This window comes from Pelobates fuscus, chromosome 6 (assembly GCF_036172605.1).
Source record: "Pelobates fuscus isolate aPelFus1 chromosome 6, aPelFus1.pri, whole genome shotgun sequence".
NCBI lineage: Eukaryota > Metazoa > Chordata > Amphibia > Anura > Pelobatidae > Pelobates > Pelobates fuscus.
This window is the reverse complement of record NC_086322.1, coordinates 302,001,906-302,022,505: the sequence shown is the minus strand read 5'-3', so window position 1 is coordinate 302,022,505 and position 20,600 is coordinate 302,001,906. Positions and strand designations below refer to the sequence as shown.

Below are 20,600 nucleotides of genomic sequence, written 5' to 3'. Positions count from 1 at the left end.
TCCTGTCAGAGAGGATCTAACCCCCCCATCCCTCCTGTCAGAGAGGATCTAACCCCCCCATCCCTCCTGTCAGAGAGGATCTAACCCCCCATCCCTCCTATCAGAGAGAATCTAACACCCCATCCCTCCTGTCAGAGAGGATCTAACCCCCCATCCCTCCTGTCAGAGAGGATCTAACCCCCTCCTGTCAGAGAGGATCTAACCCCCCATCCCTCCTGTCAGAGGATCTAACCCCCCATCCCTCCTGTCAGAGAGGATCTAACCCCCCATCCCTCCTATCATAGAGAATCTAACCCCCCATCCCTCCTGTCAGAGAGGATCTAACCCCCCATCCCTCCTGTCACAGAGGATCTAACCCCCCATCCCTCCTGTCACAGAGGATCTAACCCCCCATCCCTCCTGTCAGAGGATCTAACCCCCCATCCCTCCTGTCACAGAGGATCTAACCCCCCATCGCTCCTGTCACAGAGGATCTAACCCCCCATCCCTCCTGTCAGAGGATCTACCCCCCCCATCCCTCCTGTCACAGAGGATCTAACCCCCCCATCCCTCCTGTCACAGAGGATCTAACCCCCCCATCCCTCCTGTCACAGAGGATCTAACCCCCCCATCCCTCCTGTCACAGAGGATCTAACCCCCCCATCCCTCCTGTCACAGAGGATCTAACCCCCATCCCTCCTGTCACAGAGGATCTAACCCCCAATCCCTCCTGTCAGAGGATCTAACCCCCCATCCCTCCTGTCAGAGGATCTAACCCCCCATCCCTCCTGTCAGAGGATCTAACCCCCCATCCCTCCTGTCAGAGAGGATCTAACCCCCCATCCCTCCTGTCAGAGGATCTACCCCCCCCCATCCCTCCTGTCACAGAGGATCTAACCCCCCATCCCTCCTGTCAGAGGATCTAACCCCCCATCCCTCCTGTCACTGAGGATCTAACCCCCCATCCCTCCTGTCACAGAGGATCTAACCCACCCATCCCTCCTGTCACAGAGGATCTAACCCCCCCATCCCTCCTGTCAGAGAGGATCTAGCCCCCCATCCCTCCTGTCACAGAGGATCTAACCCCCCATCCCTCCTGTCACAGAGGATCTAACCCCCCCATCCCTCCTGTCAGAGGGGATCTAACCCCCCATCCCTCCTGTCAGAGGGGATCTAACCCCCCATCCCTCCTGTCAGAGGATCTAAACCCCCATCCCTCCTGTGAGAGGATCTAACCCCCCATCCCTCCTGTCACAGAGGATCTAACCCCCCATCCCTCCTGTCACAGAGGATCTAACCCCCCCATCCCTCCTGTCACAGGATCTACCCCCCATCCCTCCTGTCACAGAGGATCTAACCCCCCATCCCTCCTGTCACAGAGGATCTAACCCCCCATCCCTCCTGTCACAGAGGATCTAACCCCCCATCCCTCCTGTCACAGAGGATCTAACCCCCATCCCTCCTGTCACAGAGGATCTAACCCCCCATCCCTCCTGTCACAGAGGATCTAACCCCCCATCCCTCCTGTCACAGAGGATCTAACCCCCCATCCCTCCTGTCACAGAGGATCTAACTCCCCATCCCTCCTGTCACAGAGGATCTAACCCCCCCATCCCTCCTGTCAGAGAGGATCTAACCCCCCATCCCTCCTGTCAGAGGGGATCTAACCCCCCATCCCTCCTGTCAGAGGGGATCTAACCCCCCATCCCTCCTGTCAGAGGATCTAACCCCCCCATCCCTCCTGTGAGAGGATCTAACCCCCCATCCCTCCTGTCAGAGGATCTAACCCCCCCATCCCTCCTGTCACAGAGGATCTAACCCCCCCATCCCTCCTGTCACAGGATCTACCCCCCCCATCCCTCCTGTCACAGAGGATCTAACCCCCCATCCCTCCTGTCACAGAGGATCTAACTCCCCATCCCTCCTGTCAGAGGATCTAACCCCCATCCCTCCTGTCAGAGGATCTAACCCCCATCCCTCCTGTCAGAGAGGATCTAACCCCCCATCCCTCCTGTCAGAGGATCTATCCCCCCATCCCTCCTGTCAGAGGATCTAACCCCCCCCATCCCTCCTGTCACAGAGGATCTAACCCCCCCATCCCTCCTGTCACAGAGGATCTAACCCCCCCCCATCCCTCCTGTCACAGAGGATCTAACCCCCCCATCCCTCCTGTCAGAGGATCTAACCCCCCATCCCTCCTGTCAGAGAGGATCTAACCCCCATCCCTCCTGTCAGAGAGGATCTAACCCCCCATCCCTCCTGTCAGAGAGGATCTAACCCCCATCCCTCCTGTCACAGAGGATCTAACCCCCCATCCCTCCTGTCAGAGAGGATCTAACCCCCCATCCCTCCTGTCACAGAGGATCTAACCCCCCATCCCTCCGGTCACAGAGGATCTAAACCCCATCCCTCCTGTCAGAGAGGATCTAACCCCCCATCCCTCCTGTCAGAGGATCTAACCCCCCATCCCTCCTGTCAGAGGATCTAACCCCCCATCCCTCCTGTCAGAGGATCTAACCCCCCATCCCTCCTGTCAGAGAGGATCTAACCCCCCATCCCTCCTGTCAGAGAGAATCTAACCCCCCATCCCTCCTGTCAGAGAGGATCTAACCCCCCATCCCTCCTGTCACAGGATCTACCCCCATCCCTCCTGTCACAGAGGATCTAACCCCCCATCCCTCCTGTCACAGAGGATCTAACTCCCCATCCCTCCTGTCAGAGGATCTAACCCCCATCCCTCCTGTCAGAGAGGATCTAACCCCCATCCCTCCTGTCAGAGGATCTATCCCCCCATCCCTCCTGTCAGAGGATCTAACCCCCCCATCCCTCCTGTCAGAGGATCTAACCCCCCCATCCCTCCTGTCAGAGGATCTAACCCTCTCATCCCTCCTGTCACAGAGGATCTAACCCCCCATCCCTCCTGTCAGAGGATCTAACCCCCCATCCCTCCTGTCACAGAGGATCTAACCCCCCCATCCCTCCTGTCACAGAGGATCTAACCCCCCCATCCCTCCTGTCAGAGGATCTAACCCCCCATCCCTCCTGTCAGAGAGGATCTAACCCCCCATCCCTCCTGTCAGAGAGGATCTAACCCCCCCATCCCTCCTGTCACAGAGGATCTAACCCCCCCATCCCTCCTGTCAGAGGATCTAACCCCCCATCCCTCCTGTCAGAGGATCTAACCCCCCATCCCTCCTGTCAGAGGATCTAACCCCCCATCCCTCCTGTCAGAGGATCTAACCCCCCCCATCCCTCCAGTCAGAGGATCTAACCCCCCATCCATCCTGTCACAGAGGATCTAACCCCCCATCCCTCCTGTCACAGAGGATCTAACCCCCCATCCCTCCTGTCACAGAGGATCTAACCCCCCATCCCTCCTGTCACAGAGGATCTAACCCCCCATCCCTCCTGTCACAGAGGATCTAACCCCCCATCCCTCCTGGGATAACCCCCCATCCCTCCTGGGATAACCCCCATCCCTCCTGTCAGACTGTCCGCTCAGTATTTATTGCAGGGGCCCCGGATATACATATAATCTGGCACTTACCGGCCATCTTGAGGGCTGACCCGGGAGGAGGAGTGCGCGCCCCCGATGCTCTGCGCGTTCCCGCCTTCCCAGCTAAGCTGTATCCGCGCGCGCTCCCGGCACCAGGCAATCCGCATCACCAGCGCGGCCGCGACCTGACCCCGCCCATTGAGCTGTGACTCCGCCCACTGACACAGGGAGCCTCTCCCTCAGCTACCAATATCATCATAATAATAATAAATTATATAATAAATATAATAATAATAAAAAAAATTATATCATAATAATAATAAATTATGTAATAATAATAATAATAAAAAATTATATAATGAATATAATAATAATAAAAAATATATCATAATAATAATAAATTATATAATAATTATAAATTATATAATAAATTATATAATAATAAAAAAATTATATCATAATAATAATAAATTATATAATAATAATAATAAAACATTATATAATAAATATAATAATAATAAAAAAAGTATATCATAATAATAATAAATTATATAATAATAAATTATATAATAATAATAAAAAAATTATATCATAATAATACATGTGTGTCTGAGTGTATGTGTATGTGTTTGTATGTGAGTGTGTGTGTGTCTGAGTGTATGTGTCTCAGTGTGTGTATGTGTCTGTGAGTGTGTGTGTCTGTAAGTGTATGTGTATCTGATTGTGTGTGTGTATCTGAATGTGTCTGTAAGTGTATGTGTGTGTCTGAATGTGTATTTGTCTGTAAGTGTATGTGTGTCTGAGTGTGTGTGTATGTGTTTGTCTGTGAGTGTGTGTGTCTGAGTATATGTGTGTGTGTCTGTAAGTGTATGTGTGTCTGAGTATGTCTGTGAGTGTGTGTGTGTCTGAGAGTGTGTGTGTCTGAGTGTGTGTGTGTCTGTAAGTGTATGTGTGTGTCTATGAGTGTGTGTCTGAGTGTATGTGTGTGTGTCTGTGAGTGAGTGTGAGTGAGTGAATGAGTGTGTGTGCGTCTGTAAGTGTATGTGTGTCTGTGAGTGTGTGTCTGAGTGTATGTGTGTGTCTGTGAGTGTGTGTGTGTCTGAGTGTGTGTGTGTGTGTGTGTCTGTGAGTGTATGTGTCTGTGAGTGTACGTGTGTATATGTCTGAGTGTGTGTATATGAGTGTATATGAGTGTATGTGTGTGTGTGTCTCTACATGTGTCTGTATGTATGTATGTATGTATGTATGGGTCTCTGTGTGTATGTGTGTGTGTGTCTGTAAGTGTATGTGTGTCTGAGTATGTCTGTGAGTGTGGGTGTCTGAGTGTGTGTGTGTGTCTGAGTGTGTGTTTGTCTGTAAGTGTATGTGTCTGTGAGTGAGTGTGTGTGTGTGTGTGTGTGTGTGTAAGTGTATGTCTGTGAGTGTGTGTGTGTGTGTGTGTCTGAGTGTGTGTGTGTCTGTGAGTGTATGTGTCTGTGAGTGTACGTGTGTATATGTCTGAGTGTGTGTATATGAGTGTATGTGTGTGTGTCTCTACATGTGTCTGTATGCATGTCTGTATGTATGGGTCTCTGTGTGTATGTGTGTGTCTGTATGTGTCTGCATGTGTATCTGTTTGTCTACAAGTGTGGGGTGGGGACGTGTGGGGTAGGAGATAGATGTATGGGGGGGCCCATGGTAATTTTCGCACCGGGGCCCCGTGGTTTCTAGTTACACCTCTGAGTGGAGGCATGGAAAAGCCTTCCAGCTGAAGTGGTAGAGGTTAACACAGTAAAGGAGTTTAAGCATGCGTGGGATAGGCATAAGGCTATCCTAACTATAAGATAAGGCCAGGGACTAATGAAAAGTATTTTGAAAATTCGGCAGACTAGATGGGCCGAATGGTTCTTATCTGCCGTCACATTCTATGTTTCTATAATATCCAGCAGGCAGACCCGCTGTATAATAATAATAATATATAGTATATAATGCAGCAGAAAGACTCGCTGTATAATGATAATAATATACGATACGATACCCAGCAGACAGACCCGCTGTATAATAATAATAATAATAATAATAATTATATATAGTATAATATCCAACAGACAGACCTTCTGTATAACAATAATAATAATAATCATATATAGTTTAATATCCAAAAGACAGACCCCCCGTGTAATAATAATAATACATAATAATAATAATAATATTAATAATAATAATGTATAGTATAATATCCAGCAGACAGACCCCCTGTATGATAATAATAATAATAATAATAAGAAGAAGAAGAAGAAGAAGAAGAAGAAGAATGTATAGTATAATATCCAGCAGACAGACGCCTGTATAATAATAATAATAATAATGTATAGTATAATATCCAGCAGACACACCCCCTGTATGATAATAATAATAATAATAATAATAATGTATAGTATAATATCCAGCAGACAGACGCCTGTATAATAATAATAATAATAATAATGTATAGTATAATATCCAGCAGACACACCCCCTGTATGATAATAATAATAATAATAATAATAATAATAATGTATAGTATAATATCCAGCAGACAGACCCCTGTATAATAATAATAATAATAATAATAATGTATAGTATAATATCCAGCAGACAGACCCCTGTATAATAATAATAATAATAATAATAATAATAATAATGTATAGTATAATATCCAGCAGACAGACCCCACTATATTACTGGTTAGTATCGCTGGCGAGTGGGACTGCCTGTGTCCTAAATAAAGGGGGGGCACAAACTTGTCACCTGGTAGGACCCCATGGGATTATAATCCTGCCCTATAAACATGAATTCTAGGTTTTAGCTCTGAGGCATGGTCCTATATTCCTTTACTGTTAGTTTGTCTCTACACTGTACCGTCTATTAGTATTATTATCTGCATTTATATAGCGCCAACTTATACCGCAGCGCTTTACAATATTATAAACGTGGAAATTTAGCATTAAACCAGACTAATACAAAATGTTACATTAACAATAGCTTAATGGGGAGTAGAGCCTAATCCAAAGAGTTTACAATCTAGAGTAGGCAGGGTATAAAAACACAATAGGAAGGGCAGATTGTACAGCGCTGCAGAATATGTTTGCGCTTTATAAATATCAGTAGTAATAATAATAATATATATAAGAGAATATAAATGGGATCCAGTTAGTGGTGCTGACCCAGTTCTGACCATCATACAGCACTCTGAATGACAATGGGAAAATATAGAAATAAACTAACACACACACACACATACTACACACACACACACACTACACAATACACACACACACAATACACAAAATACACACTACACACACACACAATACACAGACAAACAATACACACACACACACAATACACACACACACACAATACACACACACAATACGCAATACAATACACACACACACACAATACACATACAAACAATACACACACACACAATACATACACACACACAATACACACACACACAACACACACACACAATACATACACACACACACACAATACACACACACAATACATACACACACACAATACACAAAATACACACACACACAATACACACACACATACACACAATACACACACACACACAATACACACACACATACACACACACACAATCACAATACACAATACAGTAAGTACTGAGTAAACACACGCTGTCAGCGCTTAGTGAATAACAGGAGGCTGTCTGTAGGAGGGGAGGGATGGATGGAGGGAGGGAGGCGGCCCGGCCTGGAGGAGTGGCCGGGGACATGGAGGCGGGCTCGGCTGGTTCTGAACTCACAGGCCGGAGGCCGTAGCTGAAGCCCCGGGCTAGCAGTGTAGGCCTCAGACGGACACAGCATGGCCCTGAGGGAGCTCAAAGTCTGTCTCCTGGGGGTGAGTGACAGAGGGCATGGCTGGCTGTGTATATTGTGTAAATATCACTGTAATATAATATGTACACACACCTTGTATACTGTCTAACCATATAAATATAATATACACTGTATAACCCTATAATATAGACACAATATATACACTGTATAACCATATAATATTATATATATATATATACACTGTATAACCATATAAATATAATATACACTGTATAACCATATAATATATACACAATATGTATACTGTATAACCCTATAATATAATATATACACTGTATAACCCTATAATATAATATATACACTGTATAACCATATAATATATACACTGTATAACCCTATAATATATACACTGTATAACCATATAATATTATATAATATATACACTGTATAAATATCACTGTAATATAATATGTACACACACCTTGTATACTGTCTAACCATATAAATATAATATACACTGTATAACCCTATAATATAGACACAATATATACACTGTATAACCATATAATATTATATATATATACACTGTATAACCATATAAATATAATATACACTGTATAACCATATAATATATACACAATATGTATACTGTATAACCCTATAATATAATATATACACTGTATAACCCTATAATATAATATATACACTGTATAACCATATAATATATACACAATATGTACACTGTATAACCATATAATATAATATATACACTGTATAACCCTATAATATATACACAATATGTATACTGTATAACCCTATAATATAATATATACACTGTATAACCCTATAATATAATATATACACTGTATAACCATATAATATATACACAATATGTACACTGTATAACCATATAATATAATATATACACTGTATAACCCTATAATATATACACAATATGTATACTGTATAACCCTATAATATAATATCTACACTGTATAACCCTATAATATAATATATACACTGTATAACCCTATAATATATACACAATATGTATACTGTATAACCATATAATATTATAACATGTATACTGTTTAACCTATAATTTAGACACAATATGTAAACTGCATTATAATATAATATAATATATAATATATACACTTTATAACCCTATAATATAATATATACACAATATGTATACTGTATAACCCTATAATATAATATATACACAATATGTATACTAGATATAAAGAGATAACGAACACTGTAATATTATATATACATTATGTATACTGTATAACTGACCCCCCCCCCTCCCCCGTACATCAAGCATGTCAAACTCAAAGTCTAGCATTGGCCACAAAAAAAAAAATACTTACATTTTCATAAAAACTTAGGTTTATTTTAAAAAGTACAGTATACAAAAAAAAGACAGCATCCACCTCTACTAAATCCCAGCAGACTTCACTCACATTGCCGCTGCCAGTATGCGACTCCAGAGTCCGGCCTCTGGTATACCATTAATGGCGCCGTCCGCACCATGTGCCAAATCTGATCCTCCCGCTACTTCTTGAAACCCTGTGAAGGTGGAGCACATCGATGTCACAAATGTGACGTGGCATTGCGTGCCTCCATGCACCTCCAGGTACTCCACTGTCCAGTCGCAGCCAATGCAACACTGACACATACACACTCACTGACAGACAAACTCACTGACACACAGACACACACTCACGAACAGACACACGGACACACTCACGAACAGACACAGACACACACACACTCACAATCCTTATAACCTCATATTATATAATAGTGTTGTATTTGTTATACAGTACTCACATTGTATATACCTAATGTGGCGTCACACAGTAAACAGGCTATGTATATATAATGTTTTTGTTATGCAGTGTACAGACTTTGTTTATATAATGTTGGATTAGCATGTAGAAATATAAATATATAGACTGTCATTATACCATATAAATAGATTATTATACCATATAGGAATATATAGACTGTCATTATACCATAAAGGAATGTATAGACTGTCATTATACCATAAAGGAATGTATAGACTGCCGTTATACCATAAAGGAATATATAGACTGCCGTTATACCATAAAGGAATAAATAGACTGCCGTTATACCATATAGGAATATATAGACTGTCATTATACCATAAAGGAATATATAGACTGCCGTTATACCATATAAGAATATATAGACTGCCATTATACCATATAGGAATATATAGACTGTCATTGTACCATATAGAAATATATATAGACTGCCATTATACCATATAGGAATATATAGACTGTCATTGTACCATATAGAAATATATATAGACTGCCATTATACCATATAGTAATATATAGACTGCCGTTATACCATATAGGAATATATAGACTGCCATTATACCATATAGGAATATATAGACTGCCATTATACCATATAGAAATATATAGACTGCCATTATACCATATAGAAATATATAGACTGCCATTATACCATATAGGAATATATAGACTGCAATTATACCATATAGAAATATATAGACTGCCATTATACCATATAGAAATATATAGACTGCCATTATACCATATAGGAATATATAGACTGCCATTATACCATATAGGAATATATAGACTGCCATTATACCATATAGGAATATATAGACTGCCATTATACCATATAGGAATATATAGACTGCCATTATACCATATAGGAATATATAGACTGCCATTATACCATATAGGAATATATAGACTGTCATTGTACCCTATAGGAATATATAGACTGCCATTATACCATATAGGAATATATAGACTGTCATTGTACCATATAGGAATATATAGACTGCCATTATGCCATATAGGAATATATAGACTGTCATTGTACCCTATAGGAATATATAGACTGCCATTATACCATATAGAAATATATAGACTGCCATTATACCATATAGGAATATATAGACTGCCATTATACCATATAGGAATATATAGACTGTCATTGTACCATACAGGAATATATAGACTGCCATTATACCATATAGAAATATATAGACTGCCATTATACCATATAGGAATATATAGACTGCCATTATACCATATAGGAATATATAGACTGCCATTATACCATATAGAAATATATAGACTGCCATTATACCATATAGGAATATATAGACTGCCATTATACCATATAGGAATATATAGACTGCCATTATACCATATAGAAATATATAGACTGCCATTATACCATATAGGAATATATAGACTGTCATTGTACCCTATAGGAATATATAGACTGCCATTATACCATATAGGAATATATAGACTGTCATTGTACCATATAGGAATATATAGACTGCCATTATGCCATATAGGAATATATAGACTGTCATTGTACCCTATAGGAATATATAGACTGCCATTATACCATATAGGAATATATAGACTGCCATTATACCATATAGGAATATATAGACTGCCATTATACCGTATAGGAATATATAGACTGCTAATATACCATATAGGAATATATAGACTGCCATTATGCCATATAGGATAATATATAGACTGCCATTTATACCATTCAAGAATATATAGACTGCCATTATGCCATATAGGAATATATAGACTGCCATTATACCATATAGGAATATATAGACTGCTAATATACCATATAGGAATATATATAGACAGTCATTGTAACATATAGGAATATATAGACTGCCATTGTACCATTTAACATAGAAACATAGAAACATAGAATGTGACGGCAGATAAGAACCATTCGGCCCATCTAGTCTGCCCAGTTTTCTAAATACTTTCATTAGTCCCTGGCCTTATCTTATAGTTAGGATAGCCTTATGCCTATCCCACGCATGCTTAAACTCCTTTACTGTGTTAACCTCTACCACTTCAGCTGGAAGGCTATTCCATGCATCCACTACCCTCTCAGTAAAGTAATACTTCCTGATATTATTTTTAAACCTTTGTCCCTCTAATTTAAGACTATGCCCTCTTGTTGTGGTAGTTTTTCTTCTTTTAAATATAGTCTCCTCCTTTACTGTGTTGATTCCCTTTATGTATTTGAATGTTTCTATCATATCCCCCCTGTCTCGTCTTTCCTCCATGCTATACATGTTAAGATCCTTTAACCTTTCCTGGTAAGTTTTATCCTGCAATCCATGAACCAGTTTAGTAGCCCTTCTTTGAACTCTCTCTAAGGTATCAATATCCTTCTGAAGATAGGGTCTCCAGTACTGTGTACAGTACTCCAAGTGAGGTCTCACCAGTGTTCTGTACAATGGCATGAGCACTTCCCTCTTTCTACTGCTAATACCTCTCCCTATACAACCAAGCATTCTGCTAGCATTTCCTGCTGCTCTATTACATTGTCTGCCTACCTTTAAGTCATCAGAAATAATCACCCCTAAATCCCTTTCCTCAGATGTTGAGGTTAGGACTCTATCAAATATTCTGTACTCTGCCCTTGGGTTTTTACGTCCAAGATGCATTATCTTGCACTTATCCACATTAAATGTCAGTTGCCACAACTCTGACCATTTTTCTAGTCTACCTAAATCATTTTCCATTTGGCTTATCCCTCCTGGAACATCAACCCTGTTACATATCTTAGTATCATCCGCAAAAAGACACACCTTACCATCAAGACCTTCTGCAATATCACTAATAAAAATATTAAAGAGAATGGGTCCAAGTACAGATCCCTGAGGTACCCCACTGGTGACAAGCCCAAGCTTCGAATATACTCCATTGACTACAACCCTCTGTTGCCTGTCACTCAGCCACTGCCTTACCCATTCAACAATATTGGAATCCAAACTCAAAGATTGTAGTTTGTTGATAAGCCTTCTATGTGCAACAGTGTCAAAAGCCTTACTGAAATCGAGGTAAGCAATGTCTACTGCACCACCCTGATCTATAATTTTAGTTACCCAATCAAAAAAATCAATAAGATTAGTTTGGCATGATCTCCCTGAAGTAAACCCATGTTGTCTCTGATCTTGAAATCCATGTGTTTTTAGATGTTCAACAATCCTATCCTTTAACATGGTTTCCATCACTTTCCCCACTACTGAAGTTAGGCTTACTGGCCTATAGTTGCCCGACTCCTCCCTATTACCTTTCTTGTGAATGGGCACAACATTCGCTAACTTCCAATCTTCTGGGACTATATAGGAATATATAGACTGCCATTATACCATATAGGAATATATAGACTGCCATTATACCATATAGGAATATATAGACTGTCATTGTACCATATTGGAATATATAGACTGCCATTATACCATATAGAAATATATAGACTGCCATTATACCATATAGGAATATATAGACTGCCATTATACCATATATGAATATATAGACTGCCATTATACCATATAGGAATATATAGACTACCATTATACCATATATGAATATATAGACTGCCATTATACCATATAGCAGGGGTAGGCAACCTTTTAGCAGCACTGTGCCGATATAGGATTGTGATGTCCCTTAGCGTGCCGATCCTATTTTTTTTAAAATTGAGGTGTGTATGCTGCCGTATTCTGCTTGTGTTATTTTTAATGTAATTGCTTTGTATCGTTGTATTTGTGCGTATATGAGCTATTATATTGTATATGTTCAGGAGTACTTTATGGTATCGTGTATGATACCTATGAATTCGGGCTGTGTATGAGGGCTGCTTGTGGAATTGTGTGTGGATGGATATGTCACATTGTGTGTTTGGTAGTGTGTGTATGTGTGGGGGCTGTTTGGGGTATTGTGTGTGTGTGGATGGATATGTCACATTGTGTGTTTGGTAATGTGTGTATGTGAGGGGCTGTTTGGGGTATTGTGTGTGTGTGTGTGTGTGTGGATGGATATGTCACATTGTGTGTTTGGTAGTGTGTGTATGTGTGGGGCTGTTTGGGGTATTGTGTGTGTGTGTGTGGATATGTCACATTGTGTGTTTGGTAGTGTGTGTATGTGTGGGGCTGTTTGGGGTATTGTGTGTGTTTGGTAGTGGGTGGGGGCTGTTTGAGGTATTGCATGTGAGAGGCTGCATGTGGGGTTGTGTGCATGTATGTGGATAGTTAGTGGTGTTGCATTTGTGGGGATTGTGTGTATGGGCTGTTCGTATTATTTGTATGAGGGGAGGGTTATTGTGCATTTCTGTCTAAATCTAGCAGTGTGGGTGGCTTCCTTGGGTTCCAGTGGGGACCAGGCCGGCCAGGTATAGCTCAAGTATAGGAGCTGCAACAGCAGCTGCGTGCTGCTCTATTACAGTGTGGATTCCCATTCACAAGTGCTGGGAGGAAGTGATCTGAGATCACTTCCTCTATGTGCCGCAATGCATAAATTGAGGATTGTCCTTTACCACCTCTTCGTATTAGCAGATATCTGAAGTTTCACTGGGACTGGGACTAGAGCCTGTTTGGCTCTAGCAGCCCTGAGTGCCGTGCAAAGTCACCTTGAGTGCCGTGCATGGCACTAGTGCCGTAGGTTGCCTACCCCTGCCATATAGAAATATATAGACTGCCATTATACCATATAGGAATATATAGACTGTCATTGTACCATATAGGAATATATAGACTGCCATTATGCCATATAGGAATATATAGACTGTCATTGTACCATATAGGAATATATAGACTGCCATTATACCATATAGAAATATATAGACTGCCATTATACCATATAGGAATATATAGACTGCCATTATACCATATAGGAATATATAGACTGCCATTATACCATATAGGAATATATAGACTGCCATTATAACATATAGGACTAGAAAAGCTACAATTTCTGGGGAAATTGTGTGAAGTGTTCTTGCCTCCATCAGTAGTCTACAACTAGAGTGGGCGGAGTAACTGTTAGTATTTATTTATATAGCACATTTAATTGCAATGTTGTTGCCCAAAGTGCTTCACAGTTACATTAAAACATACAGTTATAAAAAATTAGCAGGTGTAAAAGGCTTTGTCTATGACATCACTTGCTGCTGCAGCCTTGCACAGGTCAGAGTATTTTGGCGGTTGCCATCTTCAAACGGTCGTATTTTAAAAACTATAAATCCTACAGTGAAGAGCTTTATATTGTGAGAATCACAAGACCCAGACCTACATTTTGATGTATAGTATGTCTCTGAGATATTAACAATGAAGGCACAGTCGCAGTTTAGAAATTGCCCTTCAAATGTGAGCTTTGCAGAGTGGAGTTTCAATGAATGTCAATGGAAGGCGTGAGTTGCAAACAAATGGTCATATTGTGAAAACTATCAGGACTATGGCTTAGCCGTGGACATTTCTAGTGGCAGCAGGGATAGCTGAACGTTTTGATATAAGATTTGTGTAGGTGGGCCTGAAAATGAGGGAGTGGTGGCAGTTTAGAAATCATGTCCTGATTTTTCAGCTTTTGCCAGCTCCCACTCTAGCTTTGCCATTCATTCCTATGGGACAAATTTCGCCAGAAGAACGACGATATTCCGTGAACCATTCGGCGAAACGTTCCACAAAGTAATAGCAATCCGATCGGGAACAATCTGCACGTTTTGGTATATTTTTGTCTATGTAGTGTAAAAACTGTGGGAGGAGTTAGGGTGGCAAATTTGGCTATAATAAGAATAATAATAACTAGAAAAGGTACAATTTCTGGGGAAATTGTGAAGTGTTCTTGCCTCCACCAGTAGTCTACAACTGGAGTGGGCGGAGTAACTGTTATCATTTATATAGCACATTTAATTGCAATGTTGTTGCCCAAAGTGCTTCACAGTTACATTAAAACATACAGTTATAAAAACATTAGCAGGTGTAAAAGGCTTTGTCTATGACATCACTTGCTGCTGCAGCCTTGCACAGGTCAGAGTATTTTTGCGGTTGCCATCTTCAAACGGTCGTATTTTAAAAACTATAAATCCTACAGTGAAGGGCTTTATATTGTGAGAATCACAAGACCCATACCTACATTTTGATGTATAGTATGTCTCTGAGATATTAACAATGAAGGCACAGTCGCAGTTTAGAAATTGCCCTTCAAATGTGAGCTTTGCAGAGTGGAGTTTCAATGAATGTCAATGGACTGCGTGAGTTGCAAACAAATGGTCATATTCTGAAAACTATCAGGACTATGGCTTAGCTGTGGACATTTTTAGTGGCAGCAGGGATAGCTGAACGTTTTGATATAAGATTTGTGTAGGTGGGCCTGAAAATGAGGGAGTGGTGGCAGTTTAGAAATCATGTCCTGATTTTTCAGCTTTTGCCAGCTCCCACTCTAGCTTTGCCATTCATTCCTATGGGACAAATTTCGCCACAAGAACGACGATATTCCGTGAACCATTCGGCGAAACGTTCCACAAAGTAATAGCAATCCGATCGGGAACAATCTGCACGTTTTGGTAAATTTTTGTCTATGTAGTGTAAAAACTGTGGGAGGAGTTAGGGTGGCAAATTTGGCTATAATAAGAATAAGAATAAGAACTAGAAAAGCTACAATTTCTGGGGAAATTGTGTGAAGTGTTCTTGCCTCCATCAGTAGTCTACAACTAGAGTGGGCGGAGTAACTGTTAGTATTTATTTATATAGCACATTTAATTGCAATGTTGTTGCCCAAAGTGCTTCACAGTTACATTAAAACATACAGTTATAAAAAATTAGCAGGTGTAAAAGGCTTTGTCTATGACATCACTTGCTGCTGCAGCCTGGCACAGGTCAGAGTATTTTGGCGGTTGCCATCTTCAAACGGTCGTATTTTAAAAACTATAAATCCTACAGTGAAGAGCTTTATATTGTGAGAATCACAAGACCCAGACCTACATTTTGATGTATAGTATGTCTCTGAGATATTAACAATGAAGGCACAGTCGCAGTTTAGAAATTGCCCTTCAAATGTGAGCTTTGCAGAGTGGAGTTTCAATGAATGTCAATGGAAGGCGTGAGTTGCAAACAAATGGTCATATTGTGAAAACTATCAGGACTATGGCTTAGCCGTGGACATTTCTAGTGGCAGCAGGGATAGCTGAACGTTTTGATATAAGATTTGTGTAGGTGGGCCTGAAAATGAGGGAGTGGTGGCAGTTTAGAAATCATGTCCTGATTTTTCAGCTTTTGCCAGCTCCCACTCTAGCTTTGCCATTCATTCCTATGGGACAAATTTCGCCACAAGAACGACGATATTCCGAGAACCATTCGTTGAAACGTTCCACAAAGTAATAGCAATCCGATCGGGAACAATCTGCACGTTTTGGTATATTTTTGTCTATGTAGTGTAAAAACTGTGGGAGGAGTTAGGGTGGCAAATTTGGCTATAATAAGAATAATAAGAACTAGAAAAGCTACAATTTCTGGGGAAATTGTGTGAAGTGTTCTTGCCTCCATAAGTAGTCTACAACTAGAGTGGGCGGAGTAACTGTTAGTATTTATTTATATAGCACATTTAATTGCAATGTTGTTGCCCAAAGTGCTTCACAGTTACATTAAAACATACAGTTATAAAAAATTAGCAGGTGTAAAAGGCTTTGTCTATGACATCACTTGCTGCTGCAGCCTTGCACAGGTCAGAGTATTTTTGCGGTTGCCATCTTCAAACGGTCGTATTTTAAAAACTATAAATCCTACAGTGAAGAGCTTTATATTGTGAGAATCACAAGACCCAGACCTACATTTTGATGCATAGTATGTCTCTGAGATATTAACAATGAAGGCACAGTCGCAGTTTAGAAATTGCCCTTCAAATGTGAGCTTTGCAGAGTGGAGTTTCAATGAATGTCAATGGAAGGCGTGAGTTGCAAACAAATGGTCATATTGTGAAAACTATCAGGACTATGGCTTAGCCGTGGACATTTCTAGTGGCAGCAGGGATAGCTGAACGTTTTGATATAAGATTTGTGTAGGTGGGCCTGAAAATGAGGGAGTGGTGGCAGTTTAGAAATCATGTCCTGATTTTTCAGCTTTTGACAGCTCCCACTCTAGCTTTGCCATTCATTCCTATGGGACAAATTTCGCCAGAAGAACGACGATATTCCGTGAACCATTCGGCGAAACGTTCCACAAAGTAATAGCAATCCGATCGGGAACAATCTGCACGTTTTGGTATATTTTTGTCTATGTAGTGTAAAAACTGTGGGAGGAGTTAGGGTGGCAAATTTGGCTATAATAAGAATAATAAGAATAATAATAACTAGAAAAGCTACAATTTCTGGGGAAATTGTGTGAAGTGTTCTTGCCTCCATCAGTAGTCTACAACTAGAGTGGGCGGAGTAACTGTTAGTATTTATTTATATAGCACATTTAATTGCAATGTTGTTGCCCAAAGTGCTTCACAGTTACATTAAAACATACAGTTATAAAAAATTAGCAGGTGTAAAAGGCTTTGTCTATGACATCACTTGCTGCTGCAGCCTTGCACAGGTCAGAGTATTTTTGCGGTTGCCATCTTCAAACGGTCGTATTTTAAAAACTATAAATCCTACAGTGAAGAGCTTTATATTGTGAGAATCACAAGACCCAGACCTACATTTTGATGCATAGTATGTCTCTGAGATATTAACAATGAAGGCACAGTCGCAGTTTAGAAATTGCCCTTCAAATGTGAGCTTTGCAGAGTGGAGTTTCAATGAATGTCAATGGAAGGCGTGAGTTGCAAACAAATGGTCATATTGTGAAAACTATCAGGACTATGGCTTAGCCGTGGACATTTCTAGTGGCAGCAGGGATAGCTGAACGTTTTGATATAAGATTTGTGTAGGTGGGCCTGAAAATGAGGGAGTGGTGGCAGTTTAGAAATCATGTCCTGATTTTTCAGCTTTTGACAGCTCCCACTCTAGCTTTGCCATTCATTCCTATGGGACAAATTTCGCCAGAAGAACGACGATATTCCGTGAACCATTCGGCGAAACGTTCCACAAAGTAATAGCAATCCGATCGGGAACAATCTGCACGTTTTGGTATATTTTTGTCTATGTAGTGTAAAAACTGTGGGAGGAGTTAGGGTGGCAAATTTGGCTATAATAAGAATAATAAGAATAATAATAACTAGAAAAGCTACAATTTCTGGGGAAATTGTGTGAAGTGTTCTTGCCTCCATCAGTAGTCTACAACTAGAGTGGGCGGAGTAACTGTTAGTATTTATTTATATAGCACATTTAATTGCAATGTTGTTGCCCAAAGTGCTTCACAGTTACATTAAAACATACAGTTATAAAAAATTAGCAGGTGTAAATGGCTTTGTCTATGACATCACTTGCTGCTGCAGCCTTGCACAGGTCAGAGTATTTTGGCGGTTGCCATCTTCAAACGGTCGTATTTTAAAAACTATAATTCCTACAGTGAAGAGCTTTATATTGTGAGAATCACAAGACCCAGACCTACATTTTGATGTACAGTATGTCTCTGAGATATTAACAATGAAGGCACAGTCGCAGTTTAGAAATTGCCCTTCAAATGTGAGCTTTGCAGAGTGGAGTTTCAATGAATGTCAATGGAAGGCATGAGTTGCAAACAAATGGTCATATTGTGAAAACTATCAGGACTATGGCTTAGCCGTGGACATTTCTAGTGGCAGCAGGGATAGCTGAACGTTTTGATATAAGATTTGTGTAGGTGGGCCTGAAAATGAGGGAGTGGTGGCAGTTTAGAAATCATGTCCTGATTTTTCAGCTTTTGCCAGCTCCCACTCTAGCTTTGCCATTCATTCCTATGGGACAAATTTCGCCACAAGAACGACGATATTCCGAGAACCATTCGTTGAAACGTTCCACAAAGTAATAGCAATCCGATCGGGAACAATCTGCACGTTTTGGTATATTTTTGTCTATGTAGTGTAAAAACTGTGGGAGGAGTTAGGGTGGCAAATTTGGCTATAATAAGAATAATAAGAACTAGAAAAGCTACAATTTCTGGGGAAATTGTGTGAAGTGTTCTTGCCTCCATAAGTAGTCTACAACTAGAGTGGGCGGAGTAACTGTTAGTATTTATTTATATAGCACATTTAATTGCAATGTTGTTGCCCAAAGTGCTTCACAGTTACATTAAAACATACAGTTATAAAAAATTAGCAGGTGTAAAAGGCTTTGTCTATGACATCACTTGCTGCTGCAGCCTTGCACAGGTCAGAGTATTTTTGCGGTTGCCATCTTCAAACGGTCGTATTTTAAAAACTATAAATCCTACAGTGAAGAGCTTTATATTGTGAGAATCACAAGACCCAGACCTACATTTTGATGCATAGTATGTCTCTGAGATATTAACAATGAAGGCACAGTCGCAGTTTAGAAATTGCCCTTCAAATGTGAGCTTTGCAGAGTGGAGTTTCAATGAATGTCAATGGAAGGCGTGAGTTGCAAACAAATGGTCATATTGTGAAAACTATCAGGACTATGGCTTAGCCGTGGACATTTCTAGTGGCAGCAGGGATAGCTGAACGTTTTGATATAAGATTTGTGTAGGTGGGCCTGAAAATGAGGGAGTGGTGGCAGTTTAGAAATCATGTCCTGATTTTTCAGCTTTTGACAGCTCCCACTCTAGCTTTGCCATTCATTCCTATGGGACAAATTTCGCCAGAAGAACGACGATATTCCGTGAACCATTCGGCGAAACGTTCCACAAAGTAATAGCAATCCGATCGGGAACAATCTGCACGTTTTGGTATATTTTTGTCTATGTAGTGTAAAAACTGTGGGAGGAGTTAGGGTGGCAAATTTGGCTATAATAAGAATAATAAGAATAATAATAACTAGAAAAGCTACAATTTCTGGGGAAATTGTGTGAAGTGTTCTTGCCTCCATCAGTAGTCTACAACTAGAGTGGGCGGAGTAACTGTTAGTATTTATTTATATAGCACATTTAATTGCAATGTTGTTGCCCAAAGTGCTTCACAGTTACATTAAAACATACAGTTATAAAAAATTAGCAGGTGTAAATGGCTTTGTCTATGACATCACTTGCTGCTGCAGCCTTGCACAGGTCAGAGTATTTTGGCGGTTGCCATCTTCAAACGGTCGTATTTTAAAAACTATAATTCCTACAGTGAAGAGCTTTATATTGTGAGAATCACAAGACCCAGACCTACATTTTGATGTACAGTATGTCTCTGAGATATTAACAATGAAGGCACAGTCGCAGTTTAGAAATTGCCCTTCAAATGTGAGCTTTGCAGAGTGGAGTTTCAATGAATGTCAATGGAAGGCATGAGTTGCAAACAAATGGTCATATTGTGAAAACTATCAGGACTATGGCTTAGCCGTGGACATTTCTAGTGGCA

The 20,600-nt window shown here is 40.6% G+C and overlaps 2 protein-coding genes across 2 annotated transcripts in view; one reads left to right on the top strand and one right to left on the bottom strand.

Annotated features, from left to right (window-relative positions):
• LOC134615179 (serine/threonine-protein phosphatase 4 regulatory subunit 1-like) overlaps positions 1-3,621 on the bottom strand; it is a 47,837-nt gene extending 44,216 nt beyond the window's left edge. Inside the window, exon 1 of the mRNA XM_063459655.1 lies at positions 3,527-3,621. Coding sequence (XP_063315725.1) covers positions 3,527-3,533 — 7 coding nt within the window. The 5' untranslated portion in view covers positions 3,534-3,621. The remainder of the gene's footprint in view (positions 1-3,526) is intronic.
• A 3,592-nt stretch (positions 3,622-7,213) lies between these two features.
• Positions 7,214-20,600, top strand: part of RAB22A (RAB22A, member RAS oncogene family) — a 31,658-nt gene continuing 18,271 nt past the window's right edge. The window contains exon 1 of the mRNA XM_063459654.1: positions 7,214-7,375. Within this exon, the coding sequence (XP_063315724.1) occupies positions 7,340-7,375 (36 nt within the window). The 5' untranslated portion in view covers positions 7,214-7,339. The remainder of the gene's footprint in view (positions 7,376-20,600) is intronic.